The 23,377-nt window shown below is 41.2% G+C and overlaps 1 protein-coding gene across 7 annotated transcripts in view; it reads right to left on the bottom strand.

Annotated features, from left to right (window-relative positions):
• The window catches only part of PHLDB2 (pleckstrin homology like domain family B member 2), a 63,865-nt gene that overhangs the window by 31,870 nt on the left and 8,618 nt on the right, over positions 1–23,377 (bottom strand). For 6 of the 7 annotated variants that reach the window (XM_059493036.1, XM_059493071.1, XM_059493078.1 and 3 more), the window contains exons 2-6: positions 22,269–22,378; positions 16,886–18,234; positions 7,691–8,074; positions 5,295–5,444; positions 4,301–4,438 (exon numbers count right to left, since the gene is read on the bottom strand). In XM_059493036.1, coding sequence (XP_059349019.1) covers positions 4,301–4,438; positions 5,295–5,444; positions 7,691–8,074; positions 16,886–18,234; positions 22,269–22,317 — 2,070 coding nt within the window. In that variant the 5' untranslated portion in view covers positions 22,318–22,378. The remainder of the gene's footprint in view (positions 1–4,300; positions 4,439–5,294; positions 5,445–7,690; positions 8,075–16,885; positions 18,235–22,268; positions 22,379–23,377) is intronic. The other variant, XM_059493055.1, reaches the window with a different exon arrangement.

Here is a 23,377-nt window from a genome sequence, read left to right as displayed (position 1 = left end):
TATCAGGGCTCTCTCTACATAAATGGAACTTGTGATTAATAGCTTAATAGCTGATATTCACATATGTAGGTCATCATCTTTTTCTGTAGAGAAGAAAGGAAGAAGAAAGGAAGCTGTTCTCAAGAAGACCAGACAAGGAGGCAAAGTTGGACTTTTCTCCATATGCTAGCATGTTTTCCAGCACAGCTGAAAGCACAGGCCATGTGAAACAGCTCTGGAAGTAGCTACTCCAGCCAGAACAACTGAGTCCTGACAGCACTGGTAGGTCGCAGACGGGCCAGGTACCACATGAGAACTGTCCCAAGTCCAGCAGGGGTGCTGAAAGGTTTTGTCATCTTTTAGAAACTCAATCACCCATAGCTCTGATTTTCCAAACCCAAGAAAACCATTACAAGGTGCTTCACTCCTTCTAATGTGTGTGGTGGCAGAATCACAAAGGCAAGGGAAAAGCTTTCAACTACCCTGAGGGTGTGCACTACATCATCTTCCCCACTCGTTCATTTGTCCTCTTCCCGTATTAGTCCTGCCTCATGACCTGAGAGGGTTGAGCATGGGACTCGGATGAGACCAGCATGCAGCTTAACACATAATGTACAAACCCAGTCACAAAATACATCCCTGGTTTACAAGCAAGGGGCTGGGACACAGAGAGATTGCACCACAGCAAAGAGCACACCGACAGCCCAATCCTGAACTCACTCCTGCCTTCTGACTTCCAGTATGTTTTCCAGTCAATTCTTTTGCCTTGCAAGGACTAAAAATTGTGGCTTTAATACTCTGAAAAAGTTGTCAAAATTTGTGTTATCACCTAAATGAAACGTGCACAGGCATTTTAAAAAAAATCCTAAATAGTTAGGTAGAAGGTAGTATAAGAGCTTCTACAAACAGTTCATTTCAAGTACATAATATGGCCAAAAAATTAGATTGTAGTTTATTATCTCTCTTTTTAAGAATTTCACAGTTTTTCAAACAGGTGTATGGGTAAGGATAAGACTCAAGAAGGCAGGAGTTTCCTGTCAATAGGTGTCAAGATCAGTAGCAAATTTCATGAGATGCTCAAGCTGCTCCAGAGACAAATGTCATCATATACAGCACTGTTGTACTGCATTTTTATACTTTGTAATACTTTGAAGTAGTTTTGTTTTGTATCCCTATATTTTTCCCAAATGGTTTATCCCAGACTGTACTCCCCTCACTTTACCTGTGTTATCCCTCTCTCAGGATGAGATCATCTGCAAACCCCCACCCTGGCTCTCTGTCAATCACTCACCATCCCATCTCTCCATCTAGAAGTTTTAGTCCAGATCGTCGAGTGATTAGCCAGAGGCTAGGGATCAGGCCCCCAAGCCTTGCCCCATATGCTGTCCTAAATATCTATCCCCCGGTACCCATCTCTTAGGGTCACTTATTGGTTAGTAAAATGTTATCTACTTTTGGTTTCCACCTCCCTTTAAATGTAACCTTTGCACATCTCCCGGGGCTCTTGGCAGGAGGCCCCCTGAGGAGCTCCTTTGGGACTCCTAATAAAACCTTGGATTTACCCCTGCTAAGAGTGGGCCCTTTATCTTCTACCGATGCCTCTAGTGTCTCTGCCCTCAGCTGCAAAGGTGACCAGCCTGGGTGCCCTCGGCTGCAAAGGCGACCAGCCTGGGTGCCCTCGGGGCACAGAGTGTCTCCCCACTGTCGGCCGTGGCGGGGCTGCCCCCCCGGTGTCTGCCGACTCGGGACTGGCCGAGGGTTCCTGAGAGGCTCGCTGAGGGACCGAGACACAGCACTAATGCCCCCGCCATCAAATGAACTCTCCCTCTCACCTCCAGATAACAAACACCATGTGGTGTATTCAGATATCACTCCCTGACTCTGGCAGAAATGTAACCACTGTTCAAGATATGGGACCCCAACAGCTTCTTGCCTTGAAGCCCCACCAAAAACCAAGACCCCAGCTATCAGTAGGGGTGAAATATTAAGGCAACTAATAGAAACTGTGACCAACCAGTGGACACTGGGACACTTGTTTTAGCAAGACATAACACAAAAAGTACCATCAGCAGAGTGGAAACTCCTGGTCAAAACCCAAGCCTTAATTCTGACCTAAGTATCAAATTATTTCAGAAAAACAGACTACCTATTACCTCCACCTGAGCCCCCTTTTTGTGGGTGGGGGCTGATTCTGTATTACTGCAGAGCCAAGATGTTGACTATCTTGCAGCAGATCGGCATTGCTTGAACTTCAACATAGATAGAACAATCAAGCTTTAAAAAATGCTACTGTTTCAAGCCTGCCAGAACTTTTATTTGTTGACAGGATCAATGCCATCTGTTTTTCTGGCTGACACTACTTTCCTCAGAACACTTACGCTGTCACTTTATACTTTACTCCCTTCGTAGAAGCCCATCTCCCATTTCTATTTTCAACTTTCACTTTTATGCAATGCTTCCAGACATATTCCCAAAAAAACAAAAAAAAAAACAAAAAAAATCAACTGTGAGTGCATTCCTGCAAAGATAATTTCAGTATTAACTGAGCCATACTGAGCCATGGCTTGACATTTAGAGCACACACAACTGGGTTTCTTTGTTTGTTTAAAACAAAGAGGAACACAAAAAAAACACAACTAAATTTTGTAGCTGATCTGAATAGTGCCATGCCTCATACTGAAAAAAATGTTTTGAGTGAACTTGCCTTTTAAACAAAAAGTGCTTTTTATAGGCTGCTTTCCATGTTTCATTTCACCTGAAAATTTAATCTAGACCTGTCATTTGCTACCTACACACTAACAGATGGCTGCAAGGAAATTTAAATTTTGTCCAGATTTTACAATAACTTCCATTAGTTTAACTGAACTTTCAGGCTACTGGAAAGCCAATACAAAAGATCTCTTGAATTTCCGAACGTGTTATTTATTACTGCTTACCAACCAAAACTTCCAGCAGCATTCTTTTGAAGGGCATCTGGTTGCACACCCTGTCTGCTGATACCCACTTTAAACTCATCTTTCTGCTAAAATCAAGTATGAAACATGTCCCGTAGGCAACTTAAAATGTGACCAGAGGCAACACTGAAAGCTGAAGGATCAGTGAGGGGTACACAAGCACAAAGAAAAGTGCAGACAGGGAAGTTCAGGAAGTTCAAACTGGATGTGCACTGTCTCCACACAGAGTGGAGATGTGGGACCACCATTCTCCTTTTCAGACACAAGCATGATAAGCAGAGCCAAAAAACAGCAGCCAGGTTCCTGACAGGGCAGGCAGAAATTGAGGACAGAAAGCTCGGAATAAAACAGTGCAAGCTATAAAATGTGAATTGAATGGGAACTGTGGACGTGCTAAAAACATGCAGCTTTTCTAAGCAAAAAATGCAGAAGACTTACAGATATTTCTGGAAAGCTTAAGAAAAGAAGAGAGACTAGCAAGAGCAATTCCACAAGTGACAGGCCTAAATTATGAGGTAGAGGATAAAATTTTAAAAGGAAACAACGCTGGCTGAAATCCCTGGAAAAACTTCCTGACCTTGAGGTATTATTGGCCGTGGCAGATCCCCTGTGGAGAAGGGAATTGCATGCCTGAAGAGGCCAGCAAAAAGCCTGCTGGAGGGAACCAGCACTCCCTGCCTTGAGTGATGCAACTTCATCTTGCAGGCCCTTTCCATTTCTGCACTTAAGACTTCTTACCCTGTTATCTTATTTTGGAAATATGTGCCTATCTATTTCTTGTGTAGCTGAGAGCAATTAAGTATGTGACTGTATATCAAAACTAATTAATTTCTGAGACTTTATTACAGAGGGAATAGTCTTCAGTACTTAAATTTTCAGTCAGCAAACAAAACAATATAATGACTTTAAAATTACATACTTGATGGATGTCTTATATTATGTATTCTATCTGATATTAGATAAAAACTGCCCCCTTATTCATTTTGCTCCTTTGCTGAGAAAATAATTTCTTTTTTTTTCCCTCCAAATTATATAAAGGAGGGAACAGTTCAATTAATACTGTTCTTTTAAACAACAGGTAGCACAAGTACAAGCCTATATGGGGTGTTTTTATTAATAAAAGTATCTTCACAGTAGGTCAGGTCTTTCTATTTTAGCTTACTATCTTTTGCTTGTCAATCATACCTTGGAAAACAATACTGTGAAAGGGAAATGACAGTGAAAATAAATTTTTCTTCCATATTTATGAAGAAAATTTACTTACAGGCAGTATTTCATCAAATAAGCTCCATTAATGTTAACCATATAAAAATATTTTGAAAATCGAGGGTAACGGAGAACACAGCAGGCTACAATAACTGAATTACCTTTGTCTTTTCACCAATAACACTTCTCTCCAGTTCAGCTATTTTCCTGTTTAGATGATCCAATATTTCCTTTTCTTTCAGCAGCTCTGTTGTTTCAGATTTCTGCTCCCCATCCAAAAGGGCACATTCCATATCCAACTAGGAACACAAAACATCTTTCAGAAGCAGTCCAGATTCAGAAGAAATCTCAATACACATTATTTTCAGGAGGAGGGGAATGAGTTGGTTCACAAGAGAGAAATATTTTTTAAAAAGGAGAGGATAAAAAAAACATAGGTTTTTCTGCCACAAAAGTTAAAAAGAGGTCACAAATTTGAGAAAAAGTAAAATTGCACATAAAATAGTGCAAAATAAAGTCCAAACCAACTTTAGCTTGAAGATTCTTTTTTCCAAAATTTTTTGTTTTCTAACTCTTCTCTGTGCTATCTCCTGTTATGATACCGTCTCTGTGCCCAGGCTCCATAGGAAACCCTTCTGGAACAGCTGTTTCTTTCCCGTTGCTGATAATTGGAGCAGGCAGAACCCAAATGCCTGGCTAGCTTAGTTTGCAACTGTGAGATTCCAGAACTCAACAGGCTGCCAGCCTACCCTTGCCACTGTAAAGCTGAGGAGGATTGAAAGGAAGTTGTCTCACTTCCTTTTTCTTTAAACAGTCACAGGAGATACCACCGTAAAACTCCCAAGTGACCCAAGGTATTTGGATTAACTGAGTGGCCATTAAATAAGCAAGGTTGTTCCAATTCCATTTCAGAGTGTAATGGTTACAGCTGGGAAAAGCTAATCCAAGCATTATAAGCATCCCCCAGCTGGAGAAAAAATACCCTTTACAGCAGGAGACTGCCAGGTTTGTGATTCTGGTGAAAAAGCACAGAATATGAAGACTACACACATCCACGAGTTGCCTCATGTTGTACTTGCTGAACCCATCAGACTTCCGCTATGGAAGCACACGTTAACAGCCAAGACATTGAAAAGCAAAACCATATTTTCATACCTCTCTTGAAGATTCATCCATCTGGTCATTTAAATCTTTGATCTTCTGCTCAAGTTCTTCCAAGTTATTCAGTATTACTATGCGTTCCTCCTCCAGTTGACCAAGCTCCTGCCTTCTCTGCTCTTCACTGGCGCATTCTGATATCTGCAACTGCACATCATAAGAGGTTCATTAGAAAAAGAGGCAAATGCTGCCTTTTTTGCCCCCTTCCATATGGTTTTCACTTTAGACAAGTATGGCACTGTTGGTTTGAACTCATTACATATTTCCTATCTACTACATTGCCATTTCTATATTTAGGAGGTGTACAACAGAAACAACATGATACTTTACTTCCAGGCATTGGAAGTAAATACTATACTTAGCAGTAAATACTATTCATTCTAAAACTTAACCTTTGAGAATAATTAACATGCTGTGCTATTCACGTTGTGAAAATCCAATTTTTTCCTTATTAAAAAAACACAGACAGATGAAGACACTTTTTAGGTAAATTTCAGCTGTTCATTTAATACAGCCCAGGAAGTAGGATAGGACATTTTTGTAACCAGCCATGAAGGTGGGTGGCTTCTGTAAAATAAGGACAAAAGTTGATCCTATCTCCCCAGGTAGCACTAAGGAAGTAGCACCCTTAATGCTCCACTTTTCATTGATATTTCCTTATTAGATGCCTGTGTCAAGAATTAAACAAGATTAGGAAGAAAATACATGGGATCTTACACCATCCAATACTAGATCAAACAGTACTGAGTTTGAAATGCATTCTTCATGTTCACCTGACCCCAGGGGCTTGCAGTCCACTTCCTCTGGGAAGGCTGCTTGTTCATTATCCCCAAGCAGGATTACAGTTGGGCTGCCTGCAGGTCTTCGCAGTCACCTCTGGGCCACACAGCCTTGCTCAAGAGAGGTTCAGTTCAGCTAATGAATGGCTACTGTGAGAGTAGGCATTTTATCCTGAACAAATCTGAACTCAGTATTTAAAGACAAGCTGCACATCATTAATGCAATTGCTTGCTGGTGCTTTTCTCAGGGCTTAGCAGAACTCCCTTTACAATGAATGAATGAACACTATTCCTTGATTTAGCAATAGTAGTCCCAGCAGCAAAGCCTCTTTTTGTTCTGTCTCCTGTTTGGATAATGCTGACATAACATCTTTGATTGCAACTTCCTAATAAGGATTTTAAATAGGATCTCTGAACTTGCATGAACGAAACAACAAATGGGAAAGAAATAAAAGACCACAACAACTTGTAAGTGGCATGCATTACCATCTTTTCAATGTGGAAAGAGCAAGTCAAGCCATAATAGCATGTTCCTGTTCAACACAATTTCACACCAGAAGATTTGGCAGACAGATTTCCACAGAGATCACCCTTTGGAAATGAAAATCTGTTACTGTCACACCTCTCTCATCTTCTACACACACACCACTGACTCTCAAGTTGTGAGTACAGCAGGGGTAAATACAATTCACCTGACGCATATAACCACGCTTAAGATCATACAGTGTGTAAATAACAGCAAATAGAAGAGACAAAGTATTTTGAATGTGAGAACTTGTTAAACAGAAACCTACTTTTATGGCTTTGCTTGATCTCATTTCACTCCTGACTCCAGCTCTTCAGTCCAGTTATTTAACACACTGCCTGCCACTTGGACTTGCTACACTGCTGCTCTGGCACAGCCGGGAGGAGGCTGCTGCTGCACGAGCACAGAAATAGTTAGGAATGCTGTTAGCTCCTTTATTAAAGGACAACTTCCTTTTGGCAATGAAACAGCAGTGAGAAGCACACAGGAAAGGAGGTGCAGCTTATTAAAGGCAGCAGTTGGGTTGGAGGGGCAGAAGGCTTGCTGCCACTGCATCATTCCCAAGAGACAACAGCTGATCTGGCAAGAGGCTCAGGTCCAACCCCACAAAAGAGACAGGAAGTAAATTTGGCTCAGGCAACTCCTCTTCACTTCCCATGTGAGTGTGAGAAAACATACTCCTCTTACAAGAGCCTCAGGTTGGGAAAAACCAGCAGAGTTCTCTTCCCTCCTACATCTCAGCAGGATGATAAGCAGGGTTCTGGAAACCTTTATTTAAGTAGCTATAATTGTTCAAGCAAATCTTTCTCCCTTGGAAGGTCTTAAAACTCTTCCTGAACAGTACATCCCATGAAACAAACAAACCAACTTCCAGTACCATTAGCTTCCACAAGATATGGAATAATAATTTGTCGGCTGCTACATTTTGCTGGCTATATCTTCTATATTTGATGGCTTATAAAGTTGTACGAGTTCTGAGATTAATTCCCATACCTAAGCCAGCCTAATTGTGGCCCTTGCCAGGACAGATAACTCCTAGAGGAGGATTTCAAGTCTGGATTACGCTGTCTCCTTCTACAAAGCATTACCTTTGGTGTGATGCTTAGGTAGGATGACTCAGTGGCGTCCTTGAGGAAGCTGTGAGCAGCGAAAGGTGGAGGCTTGGTGCTCTCACTGAAGTGCTCCTCAGGCCTCAGCCCCCGCAAGGGCAGGTAAGCAGCAGTGCCACGGCTGTGGCTGCTCAGCTCTGAGAAATCAGAGTCACTCGCAGATGATTTCAAGTGGCTTCTGAACCTCATTTCCAGATTCATCTGTGAGTCTTCAAACACGGAATCCTCATCAGAGAGTTGAAGTTTTTCGAGCTCTTTGTTAATTTTCTGAACATCAGCAACTGTAGTGGCTGCAGCAGGATCGCTGTCAGATTTGGAATATTCTGCACACAGATTGAGGATGGTCTCCAGCCGCTGTCGTTCCTAGTTCAGAAAAAGATAATAGCACTGAGTGTCACTTGTGAGCTAGAGTAAAGATGAAGTCAAAATTCGTTTGCTTGTATTTTTTGTTTTGTTTGGGTTAGTGTTTTGTTTGTTTGTTTGTTGCTTTGGGTCTTTTTTTTTTGTTTTGTTTTAGAGTGAAGGATTAAAGTACATCTACCACTTCTAGATAATAAACTGTAAGAAATAAATTACAGTGCAAGATGAAGAATCAAAATTAATGTGAAAGAAGATTTTAAGAATATTAAAACTTTCTACATTGGAAAGATAAATTAATGTTAGGACATCTTATTTAACTAGCTATTAATTTCTGTGAAATGTGCTTTTAAATTTTTTATTGAGGTGTCTGTGTCTACATCCCATTTGTATGTACACACGTCCAGTGATCTCACTACGTAAATCACTAATTGTTCCATTTCACACTTACGCTATATTCCTACCAAGCTGCAAAATATTGCACAGATTTTCCATGAACTCACGCATTCCTGACTTATTCAGATTTTCCATTTTGTTAACTGTGATTCCTCCTTTTGAGAGAACTAGTCCACATTGTGAAAAACACAGTTTTAGGAGCATTAACAGAAAAAAGAGGCATCACATCTAAAATACAGCATCTATCAAATGCACAGAAGTGGAGGGAATCTTTATTTACCAGTTTACTCAAATTCTCTATGGATTCATACCAACATTTCAAACTTGAGATTCAGAGTAGCTGTGCCATTTTAACTTGATATGCTTCAGGTTTTGATAAACATTTAATTTCTGAAGGATTTATAGATCTTTATGACACCTTTTATCAACTATTAGCAAGTTATATTTGTTTTATCTTACTGCATGCATAGCTTCTGGTAACTTCTATTTAAGACGGATTTTTTTTATACCTTTTCGTTTTTAAGAGGTAAAACATTTATGTAATTTCGTGTTACTTTTGTTAAAGAAAAAAAGAAAAGAAAAATTGCTTACCATAAGTCTATTGAAAATTTTGCTGGAAAAAAGACCACTGTGAGAGTTCTATGCTTGGCATTAGTATCTGCACTAATGATCTAATTTCTGATTTCTAAGAAATCCTTCTACAGTAGTATTTAAAAAGATAGCCAAAAAAGCAACGTACTCACCCTCCATCCCCAGGAACCACCACAGACAGACTTGCTTTCCCAGCTCTACCTGGCACTACATTTGCAAGCAGAATTTGCACAGCAGCTACTTCTGCCAGCCCCAACACTTCCTATGCCCAACAGCAAGTGATAACGAGGATCAAGCAAAACAAGGCACGCAACGCACTGCCTCAACTTTTCCTGCAGCAAGCCGCTACGTTGTATGAAAATGCAACACTGGTTACATGCACCCCAAGTAACCCCAGGGCTACTGAGAGATCACCTGGCTGTATGCACCACACATCCACATCACCTGCAATTCAGACCTCTGAGCAGGAGAACCTGTCTGAACCCACCCCTTTCCAAGCACTACCCAAACAAGACAGCGCTCTTGCCTTTGGGGGGCTTATTCCCAGATTCCCACTGCAGCTTTCCTCAGAATCCTCCTGTATCGAGATGAGCTGCTGAAATAACGGAGCGCAGAGCAGCAACTGAAAACTTCTGTTTTCCATTAAATAGGTCCTCTGCTATTCCATTAATAGCAGATTTTCAGACATCCTTCAACCCCAAATGGTCGACATAATTACAACTCTCCAAAGCCTTCTTCCCTCCAGGCAACTACTGCCAGACCCTATAAGCCTCTTACCCTTCCAACACCACTATCCTCCCTCTTACTAAGAGTTTGGCCAGGCAACCCAATTCCTAAAGCCCTGTGCAAGTGCTGGCTGGGACAGTCAGTAATTATGCAGCTCTCCCGTTGTGACGGCATCAGGCCTGTCGTAATGATTATAGATGATTATTAGACAGGAACCATGGACATCAGGATATAAGGGAGGTCCCATCCCTCCTGCAAAAACAGGCTGTATCGGGTTACCCCATGCCAAGCTTCCATCCCTTGGGCAATAATAGGAAACAGCAAATTTCAAAGCAGGCCACTGCTCATTCCAGCCTAAGTGCTCAGGTGAGGGGCTCTGGCAGCAAACCAGCCATTTGCCAGCAGTCAGGAAAAAAGGAATTCTTCCCCCCGCCCCCACCCCCCCCACCCCCTTGTCAAGTCTCAGTTGCTCAGAAGAAGCTTAAAAATTGCAGGAAAACCAGTCTTCAAAAAATTCCTGATGAGCTTTCAGACACATTACAGAAATACTGGTATTTCTCACTTCTATTTTGACATGTGCTGAGAGGCTTATGGACAGGAAGCTCTGTGGTTATTTTATACACCCTATTCTCATCATTTCATCTCAGCCAGCTCGTTCCAGTTCCAGCACACCTGCATGTCACTGTTTCCAGAATTAATTTCTCAGTGAAGAAGCAAGCTAGGAAAGCACCCTTGCAATGAAGAACACCGAATGAGTAGGATATGGAAAATCCAGTCAATAATTTTGCAAGAGATACCACACAAGTTATTTGCAACACTGAACACAGCAGAGGGGAAAAAACATCGGTACGTCAAGAGCAGGAAATGGATTTAAAATTGGCTCTGGTGGGAGGGGGGAATGTTGAATCAAGCCTTGTAAGCTGGTCAGTGTGTTTCCCTATAAAATGTCTTTTCTAACTGATTTAAACATCTCTGTTTATTTTCTTTTAACATTTAAACATTTCTGTGTAATTCTCTTGCCCACTACAAAAAGGGGTAACAAGTCTTGTGCCGTTTCTGCCTGAGCAGCTTCACTATTCCTGGCTTTGAGAAAGCTACATATCACCTATGGTTGGCTGCAAATTTAAGTGCTGAGGGACAAGGATAAGGAGCTAATAAACTTCTTCTGCTATTGATTATCAATGACATTAAGAGACATCCCTGGTACCCTGTAAAAAAAATTCCAAAACAGCAAAGATAAATATCCCACTTTTTTAACAGCAACCATGTGGTGATTCCTAGATTTGTTCATCTGCTACATATCACATTTATGAATTTTACAAATGTGTAGAAGTGCCTGATATCTGGATATCAAGGCAAGCCTCTGTTAATTGGCTGTGGCAAACAGGAAGCTTTTCAGGTAAGTGCTACTAGGAACTAGATAACCTCAAATTTCATTAAAAATACATATGTAGTCTATCCCTTGTGACAAAGACTAACATGAAGTATGGCTAGTCCATGCAGCCAGGTTCCCTTTGCCTGGGAAAGGGAGAAGCTGTTGCACTTTTCAGCTGCCAAAGAAAAATTTTCCTACAGTTGCTCAGACAGACCACCACTTTCTCAGCAAAAGCTGGGAACAGGAGCTAGTAAAAAAGGATGGTGGGGAGAGAGGCAGAAAGACTGGAGAAGACAGCTGCAGAAAATCCCCAAACTTTCTTTCTCACATGTACATTCACTACCTCATGAAGGAGAGGCTGGAGAAAGCTTTTCTCCTTCTGTGCCACATTTCTGAGGAGCTTATTTCAATGATAAACTTGAACTGGGACTGAGAACAATTTGCAAGTGTTCTTTCCCTTCCCTGCAGTTTGCACCATTTTCTCACTCCAGATTAGTTTGTTTTCTCACTGCCAGTCCTTGTTTTGCTATAGCTAGTGCTTCAGCTCCAAAGTTACCAGCAGTAGCACAGCTTTCAGAAGCAGGACGTGTGTTTCATGTCCCACTCTCAGAGGCAGCTGTGACAGCAGAGACACCTGCACAGAAGAGCAGTGTGGAGAGGCCCAGGTCACAGCAGAGGAGCAGGTGTGCCTCGTCCTTTCCTTCCCAGATCAGGCACAGGAGAAACGGACTGGTAAAAGCAGGAGAGAGCAGTGGCACAGAGCAGAGACAGCCTGCAGGGAAGAGCTGAGCAGATGACTTTCCAAGAATTAGCTCTTGTACCCAAGGCATGTGTTCTGCTCCTGAGGGAATGCCACTGGCTGCCAAAATAACAGCATTGTTCATCCCTTTTGTCACTATAGTACCTATGCAGATGCTCCTTTTCGAACCACACTGAGGGCAGAAGCCTGAAGACCAGAGTTACAGAGCAGTACTTACGTTCTGTAAATGAGAACAGGTCTCCTGTAATTGATTTCTTCCTGGACCTGAGTGTTAATTTACATAATACATATAGCTGCAAAAATTAGGCATATGTAATCCAGATTTTGGCTTATTAAAGACCCCACAGAAATGTTTTACAACACAATTGAAACTGAATGTTCCTGGAAAGTTATGGAGTCATCAATATTAGTTATATTCTGCAGGGGGTTTTATCCTATTATACAGCACTTATTCAACTACAAAACTAAATCATATTAAGTAGCTATTCTGTAAAACTATAGAGACTGTCAAATACTAGTGGTGGGAAAAATTACCTTGAAGCTACCTTTGTCTACTTGGCTCGGACTCCTTTAAGAGCTAATCACTTACAGTTTTACATACAGCTTGGGTACTTTATGCTTTAAGGGTCTATAGAAAGACACAGTGCCAATATAGATTTATAAAACATGTATATGAGGTTTTCCACAAACCATATGAAGATTTACATAAGCTCCATTAACCATGATTTTAAAACAGTACCATCTTAAAAACCACAAAACAGTTTCATTTTCCCTTTGCATAAGAACATCTTACTAAATTGCAAGGCATCAATGCAAACCAGGCATAGTGATATTCTGTATTATTCCCTACTTCTGAATACACTAATGAAATTCAGTGCTCTTCTGACTGTGACAAAGTGGACTATGGAATAAGCCCCTTGAATTTTATTACTGCTCATTCAAGCACTGATAACTTCAAACCTCTCCCAGTACAAATCCTGGGTCTACTAAAACTTCATTAACAATGTTTATGTATGTTCACAGATTCCTATGGACAGCTGGGCAATGGAAGGCATCATGAACCTACTGCACATCTAATTTTTAGGTACCTACCACCATCTAGAGGAAATACACTGTACTGCCTAAAAACCAGTACTGAAAACTTTAGTGCTATTTAAACAAGTAGCTATCAAAGAAAACAGATGACCCTTAATATCTACTAAACTATGTTGCCTGTGCAGTTCCACTCCCAAGCCCCATATCAGCTGAAGAAAAAGAGCCCCTTATAGTTCCAGCAGCTACAACTGGGCTTTCATCTCAGGGAAAAAAAAAAAAGAGTGAGATTTCCTCTTTAAATAGTAATAATAATAATTTAAAAAAAAAAAGCTAACTGAATCACATGGAACATTATTAGATCACAGCAGTAACTTTCTCCTTGTTTATAAGGCTCCTGGGCTAGTGTCAGCAATAGCTACTCCAACTTCTACTTGTGTACAGCTCGTATAAACATCCCATGGTGGGACACAATGTCCGGTCAGCTGGGCTGCAGAGGAAGCAGAAGCAGGTTGTGACCCTGCTGCCCGTGCCAGGAGCAGCTGTGGCTGCCCCACCTGCTCCCACAGCCCATCAGCCCCCAGCACCAGCACCAGCGGGGATGGCAGGACTCGGAATGCCAGCTTCCCCGGCTCTTCAAGCCACAAAGGAACAGGCTGGCGAAGCAGAAGGGGCACCAGTCTTCAGCCAATTTATGTGAATCCAGCCACAGACAGCAGATCTAAAGAAACAGATATGGAAAACCACCAAATCCTACACAACTACTTACGTGTCTTTTATATTTGGTGCACAGAAACAAATTAAAACTTGGACTTTTAAATAATTAAAGAAAAACCAACCTGCATATTTTTACTATTTCTACTTTTTCTTTTTCTTTTTTTTAATCTCTGGTTATTTATTTGGGCAATGACGGCAGATAATTTGTTTTCGTATGCAGGCTGCAGCAGCAGCTCTAAATGCAAACTTCCAGAAGAGCCTCTGACACTTAAAAGCAAACTAAAAACAAGTAAATAGAATAATTTATATGGAAAAGAAAAAGTAAACAAGTGAAAGTAAACAGAAGAGTTCAAGGGCAGATACTAGGTCAAATTGCAATGAGTGCAGGGATTTTACTACCAAAAAAAATCCGGAAGTGAATATCAGCTATCAATTAGCATACTTTCAAGCCACTCTGTGCCAGCAGAATAGCTACAGAGGCAGTGCTGGTGCAAAGAAAGACAGTCTCCACTTCTTATGTGGGCCACAGGGCAGTCTAGTCCTCTAAAAAAGAGTGTTATTTTTTCTGATGGATTTATTGGAGTATTCCTACATTTTTGTTCTCCCTACTGTGCTTCAAAAACCCAGTAGGGAAAATCCTAACACTTGTGCACAGTGAGACTACATTTCCCCTGCCATTTACCTACCAGCTACTCAGCCTGGGCTTTTACATAGTACTGCAAGCTCAGAGCACAGAGTTTTGATATCCATGAGTGCTTCTTTAGTTGGGGTTTTTTATTCGTACCTTCCCCAACCCCATAAAAAAAGAGAGACCTGAGCAGACATGGATCCTTTGCCCATGTCAGTACACAATGGCAAACAAAACTGTTCTTTGGAAGCTCTGGCTGGATATATCAAGACCCTGCTTGGACAGATCCTTGACTATCCTTGGACAGAGATCCATACAGAAGGACAAAGTAAAATAACACCAGAACAGGACAGACTCTAATATACAAAGAACTGATGTGTGGATTTTTTTAATATATATCTTTCTGCTTCTCAGAGATCTACAAATCTGCTTATGGCATTTTTCAGACTCTCAAACCAGTGGAAGGATGCACTGTCCTGATATTTCGCTCTTCTATCAGATAGCTCTAGTAAATAGAGAATGGAGCAGATATGGGATCTTGAGTATAAGATGACCTCAAGCAGGAGGAAAATCCTTCATGCTCAAATATGCAACACACAGAACATCATCTTATTTTCAAAAGCTTTGGAAAAACAGTAAGAAAATTCTCTTTTTGAAGAATTGGGACTTGAAGGAAGTCTTGGTGAGCAAGACGAAATACTGAGGGGTGGGAATGTAGCCATTTCATCCAAATATAAAACCAGAATGATTATCAGCATCACTGAATATTGAAACAACCCAGTATCTTTCATCCCTCAACACAAATAATAATTAAAACAAAAAAAAAAAGAAGGGCTGTTCTCTTTGAAATACAAATACGTTGCTTTTATGACTGATTATCTCAGGTTTTACAGCATGACTGCCTGCAAAACCTTCTGATAAGAAGCAAAGAAGCAATCACCACTGCACACACAACACACCAGGATGGGAGAAGATTACTGAAAGGAGCAGAGGGTTGGCAGCACAAAGGCAGCAAGAAGAGGGAGAAACATGTTTCCCAAAACCTTTGTCCTAAGCCCCCCAGCCATTTCACTCACAGCCAGTCCTTCTTGCCCTGGGGAGCTCAGTCCCTGCTCCTGAGAAGCTGCAGCTTCAAGGGGAGCCAGCAGAGGTTTTGGGGAGCAAAGCAGAGCACGGGTGGACTTGCTCTGACACTCATGGAGTGGGGAGGGGGCAGTGCCTGCCTGCCTCTCACACCTGAGCCTCAACACTCCAGTCTTTGAGCAGGAAAAGACTTTTTCACATCTTGCAAACAACAGTGGTTATCTTACAAACTACAGTGATCAGTGGAATGGGGAGGAAAAGGCAGACTTCTGTCTGCATAATAGGCTCCTCACCAGCTTGCATCAAGGACATAGGTGAGATGGGGGAAGGGGAGACATCTCACTGGGTTACAGTTCTTTAGCCTAAACCTGCTCCCTCGTGTGGTTCAAGATGGGAACTGTGGCCCTGCATAGGCACCAGGTCATTGCTAGTGTCATTGACAGGCATCTCCTTCTCCCAGATTCCCACTACCCCTGCATCCATCTTCCCCATGGCTTTTCACCTCCACCCTGCCCAGAAAGTGACTTTTCCTGCAGGCTTGCTGTCTGTATGCAAACTAGACAGGTTCAAGAGAATCCTATTGCCATTTTGCTCAAATTCATAAGATGTGAATTAAGGCACACAAATGTAACATTAGGGTCTCAAATTTAAGACTCAGGAATACCAAGCGGCCCATCTAATGACCTCTGCTTCTATGTGGATGATAAAATATGAACACATGTTAATAGGGTCAGAGAGTCCCAAAGCCACTTCGAAAACCCTTTGGAGGAACTGTTATGTGTTCTTCTAGAGACAGTTTCAATACAAAACTGTTTCAAATACCTCTGTAGGTTCTGGAGACCTTTTTATTTTTCCTACACACAAGTTGTTTCAGTAAACATAAATTATATTTTACTATCTAGATAATCCCAAGCTGAGGCAGTATGCACTGCTTTACACTGACTGAGACAAGGAGAGAAACTGCTCCCCTCTGCTACTCTCCATCTTGGGAGGGGGAGAAGCAAGGAGGCCTCTATTTTAATGAACATGTTCAGAAAGAAAAAAATGAAAACTAAGAAGAGAAAACTGCTGATGGCCGTTTAGCCCACACCAATGTACACCTGACTCTGCAGCACACAAGGCTGAGCAGAATCTCTTCTTCTTTGCCCACTTATCACAAAACAGTGCCATCATCTAAAACAAAAAGTCCTGCAGGATCCCTGCAATGTAGTTTTTGGGTTTTATGTATACAGACATTTTAACACAGCCCGCAGGATAACTGAACACAATTTACATGGGTTCCAGCATTTTTCCAGGGTGGCTGAATGGTACTGTCTATCCAAGCAGCATGCTTTGTAAGTGTCAGCTTCGTGGACTGTGATAATAAACAAGGTGTCTGGAGCGGGCTGCATTTGAATTTCAAAACAGAGCAGCTTATTCTTTGCTGTACCTTCCTGATGGCTAGACCTGGGATGGGTGTTTTGCAAATGTTAAGTATCACAGATAATTAAGAGGAAGAGAAAAAATTACCAGCCGTTCCATCTCCTGCTCCCGAAGTCGCTCTTCTCTCTGCCTCCTGTGATAGTCCATGAGGTCTTCCCTTCCTGAAATCGAGCTAATGCTGTTCTTCCGCTCACGCATGGATGTTTGCACAGAATTTGGCATCTGTCTGTAACTTTCCAGATCTGGGTCATCAAGTTCCATGGAACTGGTGGAAAGGTTTCTCCGGACAGAGAATGACCTGTCAAAATCCACTGGGGAGAAAGAACTACAGGGACTTGTTCCTGAGAGTCCAAGTCTGTCAAAATCATCAGGGAGATATGGGGAAGAAGGTGCTAAAAGCATTTTTTTAGCAATACGAGGGCTTGCAGGAACACTGAGAGTTGAACTGACATAAGGATTACTCCTGGAGACAGAGTTTACATGTGGTGAAACCCCTGAGCTGCAAGAAGAAAAATTCAGGTAATTATCAGCATCAAAAGCATTCTGAGGTAGATCTTTTTCTCCAAGTTTTTTCCTTTTACTATTACCCAGAGAGCTTCTGGGGGGCAAACTTAATGGCACCAGCTGGTTTTCTGTTGATTTATAAAGTCTGGGTAGGGAACGACTGTACATTCCCATATGACTTAGAGATCCACCAGAGTATTTCCTTGGCCGTGAACCCAGAGTTTCCATCAGCTCATCCTTGTACTTCACTGGTTTTATGTGAAGGGCCAGACTGTTTTCAGCATTCATCCTCCTGCCTTGCTTTGGGCTGGAAGGCATGCTGGCTGCCCCAGAATTGCTACCAGGTGAAAGCATCAGCTCATTCCCCGAGCTTCCATTCCACATAGTCAGCAGAGAGCCTGAGATCTTCTTAGATTCCAGCATTCCTGGGAAGTAGATGTTGTCATAAGATTTATTTCTCTGACTGTACTTTGAGTAGTGAAACTTTTCCATGTGTCCAAGGGATTTTTCATTTTCTCTGCTGGCATAAATGTCAAAATCTGCCCTTCCAGAACTATACCCACTGAGGGATGGAGACATGCCTGATATAGAACTCAAATGCTTTGCAGAGATGCTTTTATCTGGAAGATATGGGCTTTCACAGGGGAACTGCTTCCCTCCTTGAATTTTGTTAATAGAGTGCATATTTTTAACACTGGTGGAAGGATTAGGCTTAATTGGCATAGGTTGTGAAAGGGTTAAATAAGAGCCAGCATAGTCCCCATTTGTTTTAAATTTAAGAGTTGATGAATATTTCCTTGTGTTGAGGTTTTCCGTAATATCTTGGAGACTACTTTCAGGGGAATTTGCCACAGAACCCTTTCCCAAATTAGCATTTTGTAATTCCATCTGGTTCTGTGAGTGGCTATAGTCTGCCATAATCTTGCTGGAATCTGTAAAGAAGACCAAACGAGGAAAAAAAAATTAGCAAGTAAATAGCCTCTTGCATGCGCATGCCTGCAAAATAATGTCAACATTTTTTGCAATAATTACTGTGTGTAGAAGTTGCGGGGGGTCGCATGGTTGGGACGGACGGAGACGAGATCTCTTTGAAGCCAAGTCGTATAACTTGCAATTTATTGCAAAGGGCGTGGGTGAAGGGCCCTGCTGGGAGCTGCCAGCCGCAGCTCAGAGCAGGCCCGAGAGAAGAGAGGCTTAAAGTGTAAGAGAGTTAAAGGCAAAGGGTTAAGAGTGGAGAGCATGTAGAAAGGAGGGGGTGAAGAAGTGTAGAGGAGAAGACAAAGAGACAAAAGAGCGCGAAGAAGAACGAGAGCAGAGACAAAGCAAAGAGAGATAAGAGAGAAGAGAGATAAGAGAGCTAAGAGAGCGGAAAAGAGACGAAGTTCTCATTACAATACAATAAGTCATGTTCAGTGTTGAATATTCAGATTCTCATTAACTAATCTACTACAGCATGCATATCCTATAACATTTCTATACAACCTATAAGAATCACTACATTACCATACTGTGTTACATTTTAAAGCCTAAATCTTACTCTTTGGGCCCTATCTGCCAAGCTGCAAGGCCTGCTCTCACTCTTAGGCCTGCCTGCTTGTAGAGGGAATTGTTTCCTCCAGGGGGGATTACATTCAGCTGGTCACATCATTGTTTTCCCGTTGTTCAACTACAACTAAGGGATCTCTTTTATTTCAATCTCACTTATAGTTTCTATATTCTCAAAATCTTTTGCCAGGCAGTCATATTTATAAGGCTTTCTTGTTTCATCCTCCCCAACAACTGTGCTCGTAGTAAATGTGTCTCAGATCACTAAGCAAAGGAGGAGATGCACAGTTTTCCCATGTGTTTCCGCAAAAGATGGGAGACTGAAAAAGAAGGGGTAGAGGCACAAAACCATACAAAAATCAGCAACACAATTGGAGAGAGGCTAGACTCTATCTTCGCTGTCCAATCCTTTGCAGGAGCCTGTGGCTCAGCCTTTATATTCCTGAGCCTCTTGAGATACCCATGAAGTAAGGAAGAATTATTGCCCCGATGTTTTACAGCTGAGGAACGGAGGCACAGGGAAAATATACAACGCAGACAGCAGAGTAAATAATCCAATTCAGGTCTCCCAGGACCAAAGACATAAGACACTGCTGTGGATCACCTCTCCCTTTAATCTGGGCAGCTAGAGCATCTGAGCCCAAACAAACTAGCGAGCTCAATTTAAAGCTCAGTAGGAATTTGTTATCTTTTTGCTTAGTGGATGGTCCTGCAAAGCTTAATGGGAAAGTACAAAATCAAGTCACATTTTTCAAGGTGTTTCAGCTTATTGCTCTAAAAATATAAGGCTGCAACTACCTCTGCAAAGAACACTTTGGTTAAAAGACAACCTTAAGGAAGCAGAATGCTAGGTTGCATGACTTAATTCAAAACAACAAAACCACATGACTATTAAAAATACTGCTGAGGGAAAGGTTCCAGATCCTAATGATTTTGCAAAAATCTAATTTATACTCAGGAAGAGAGCACAGACCAAAAAAGCCTTCGCTCTGCTGGATGTTATTGTTCAACAATGTATCAAGCTCTAGCATATAGTTCTGAGCTCCACTTTGCCAAAAGCAAAGAAAAGAATTCAGCTCCTGACAGTGCCAGTTACTGCAGGAGATAAACTGGACCCCCAGCAGATTTGCACTTAGACCTCAGCTGATGTAGAAATGACATCATTAATATTCACAGCAGCTCCTGGTTTGTGCTAGTCTACACCTGCAACTCATAAAGCACTCCTGAGTGTCAGTTACTGAAGTGCCAGCAAGAGTTTCTGAAAATAAGGGTCAAATCTGGGATTTACTCTTGGCTCAGTCACATTTCAGCTATGACTTCAGCTTCCTCATGAGAAATTGAATTTCAGCTTGTCCTCAGAGGGAAAAACTAATGTGTAAAGTGCCCTTAGCGTCCTCAGAGGCAGTACTTTAGTCCAAGTACTGCTTCATGCAATTACATGAACTAAGAGAAAGAATTTGGGACTCCTGTCCGCCACCAGAGCTCATATGACCTGGTTTCATTGAGAATCACTAGGTTCAGATCTTGTGGAAGGTGGCAATGGGTTCTTCACAGGGGTTTCTGGGACCTTCCTTGCTGATGAGACACAATGCTTTGGAATTCACCACTGTCCAGGGCATCAGCAGTGCTCTGCTGCCCAGGCCTCCCCTGCACCACCAGGCATGCAACAACAGCTTCTCCTCGGTTATTAAGGAAAAAAGCCATGAGTTTGAGAACAAAGGTAACCATCACTACTAATGGAATAGAGTAGGCAGAAGATAAAAGGAGCCAGCATTAGGGAACACAAACACAAAACTCAAAGTAAAATATGACACCTTCTTGACCACAGTGGACCCGGTTAAGCTGTTGTTAATTACAAGCTCTCGTAGCGGCCAAAAGCATTAACTTCCATCTTCAAAACTAAACCTCAAGTCTACCACTACACAGAATTTAATATTTTATGCTGGCTGTAATTATGGGATTTATACTATATTTATAATTTTAACACACTCATTATGATGATACAACTATTGAAGCTGCCTTTGAACCAGAGAGCTCACAGAGTTCTCCATCACACCATCACCACCTTGAGCACAGAAACTGCCATTTCTTATATTGCAATATTTTACTTGGCATTTTTTTGCTATTTTCATAAATTTTGATAACAGCAATGATGAATTTCAAATGAACAAAAGGATAAATGTGACCCAAATTCAAAAGAACTCTTCACAGGACAAGAAAACATCATCTGGATAAATCAAGTATTCATGGTATTAGTGGTGTTTTATGGAAAAAGATGTACACTTTATTTAAGAGCCCAGATGTAAAACACAATTTATATGCCTTTTATACTTAACCTTTCATTGTGGAATGGACCCTAATTTCCATCTCAGTCTCTCTTTCTCCTCGCCTCTTCCAAATCTCTCTTAAAACTGAAATCTAATTTCATATGAAAATTTTACTGTCCAAACCTTAACTAACACAGCTAAGTTCAAATATTTTTGCAGAAATTTCACTGGCTCCTCTATAAATAGCTTGGCAGACATATTAATAGGATATTAATAATTGTTCATTACTCCCTTGCAACAGCAGTAGGACACATTTAATCCTTCAAAGACTGAATGCTTTAGCCAAAAAACAAGTTTGCTCATGGAAACTTTCATGCCTGTTCACCACAGTGAAGCAGTGAAGGGTTCATTGTACTTGAAATCCAAGCAAGTACAGTAAGAAAAGGTCACAATACCTTCATGTAGCCACTCCAGTTGAGCTTTTCTCTACTATCCCTTATGCCAGTTCTTTTTGCTTCCAGTGCCACAGAACCCGCAGTCACACAGTTAAATCCCAACTGGACAACAGCACACGTTCAAGTAAAACATAGCTGCTTCCCACCAACCATATCTTGTTTGTTTTGTTTATCTTTAGGGTAATGTTTGAGTAGAAACTTGATGAATATGCCAGGATGTGTTACACATCCTGGCTATGCTGTCTTGGCATGCATCTATAGAGACTGAGGATGGGAGCTTCAGCTTGTGACGTGTCCTGAACCCATCCTGCATCCAGGTCAGACCCAGTTTTCATGCTCAGCACAAGGGTCCTCTGTTTAGCAAAGTATTTGCTGCCTGGAGCTACAGAAGGAAATTTTTTCTTTTTTTTTTTTTTTAATTTTTATTTTCCCTCTCTCATTCCTTTTCTTCCTTTCCTGAGTTGTTTAGCAGGGAGTCACTGATATCTATTACAGACAGGCATTAAAGTGATGGGGGAGGGTTGCCTGCCTGTAGCATATCCAGCTGTGCCTAGTTCTGCCTGGTAAATGGAGTTAGACATGGAATAAGAACAGAGCACTGATCTTATCCATGTGTCAAGAGAATTAAAGGACCAAAGTAAATTAGAAATTCTGAAAGATCTCAGTGCATTACAAATAAACTTCAGTTTAATTGATTACCTGATCCAACATTCTGGAAGGAGGAGAGGTTACTTCTGTTTGGCATCATATTTCTCTTCTATTGTATGGTTAAAATGACACTAATTTGAGTGAAACAGATAAATTTTGACCTGCAAATAAAGTAAAAAAGGAAAAAAAAATAGCATTCTGTTAAGAAGTGTATCCTGGGAACATTTTTCAAGTGCATAATATAGAACACAATTAGCTTTTCTTACGGTAAAATTTCCAGAGACAACTCAAAGAGAAATATGTTGAAAGATATTTAGAAAGGACAGTTCACATTTAATATGGTGACTGTGAAAAAAAAAAGTGCCAAAACCTGTCTGCAGCTGGTTTATGCTTTTAAAAGTATATATAATTACTTTTCATAACAAGCCATTATCTATGATCCTGACTCTGTACAGGCAGTTACTAATCACACCTCTTGAGTTTTGTCTGTAATACTGTGGCTTCCTTAAGAAATCACTAACAAGTTTTCACTTTGCTGCTGAAGACGTTATTTGGAAAGCCCATAGCCCAAGTTCAGCCCACACAACACCAGCATCCTGCAATCATGAATAAACCCATACAAAACAAAGAAAATGTGTTGGTATGTAATGATTTTTGAGTTTCCAAAGAAGCCAGACTAGGGATGCAAAGGGAAACTTAAAAGTTTATTTAAGATCAAATTTAAAAATTGATATGGCTACAAGAGAGATTTGGTTTAAAAGAAATGCCAAAATTGAATCCCAGCCACTAAAAATTAAAATTAAATCTAAATCCAAATAGAAGACCTCTAGTGAGTTGCTTATTAACAGATTTATTTATTTTTTATACACATCTGTTTTTAAAAGGTTGAGAAAAAAAACATTTAATTGCATCAAGTGACAAAATTAATGATGACCATCTGTAAGTCCTCTGGGCTTAGCTCTGGACAAGCAAATATAAATGTGTCAGAAAAACAAGTAAAGAATGGAGACAGATGTCTGGGCTGTCTAGAGACAAGCCACCTATTTAATTAACTGCAGTCATCACAGCGCCAAGGTTGCAGGTCTGTGGTGCACAGACTTTCTGTGCCATGCTTTTTCATGTTATTCTCTTGGGAAGACAGGCCTGGGAGAAGGGAGCTG

The sequence above is a fragment of the Ammospiza nelsoni genome, chromosome 2 (genome assembly GCF_027579445.1).
Source record: "Ammospiza nelsoni isolate bAmmNel1 chromosome 2, bAmmNel1.pri, whole genome shotgun sequence".
Taxonomy (NCBI): domain Eukaryota; kingdom Metazoa; phylum Chordata; class Aves; order Passeriformes; family Passerellidae; genus Ammospiza; species Ammospiza nelsoni.
The sequence above is the reverse complement of the archived record's forward strand: the minus strand, read 5'-3'. Positions and strand labels throughout refer to the sequence as shown.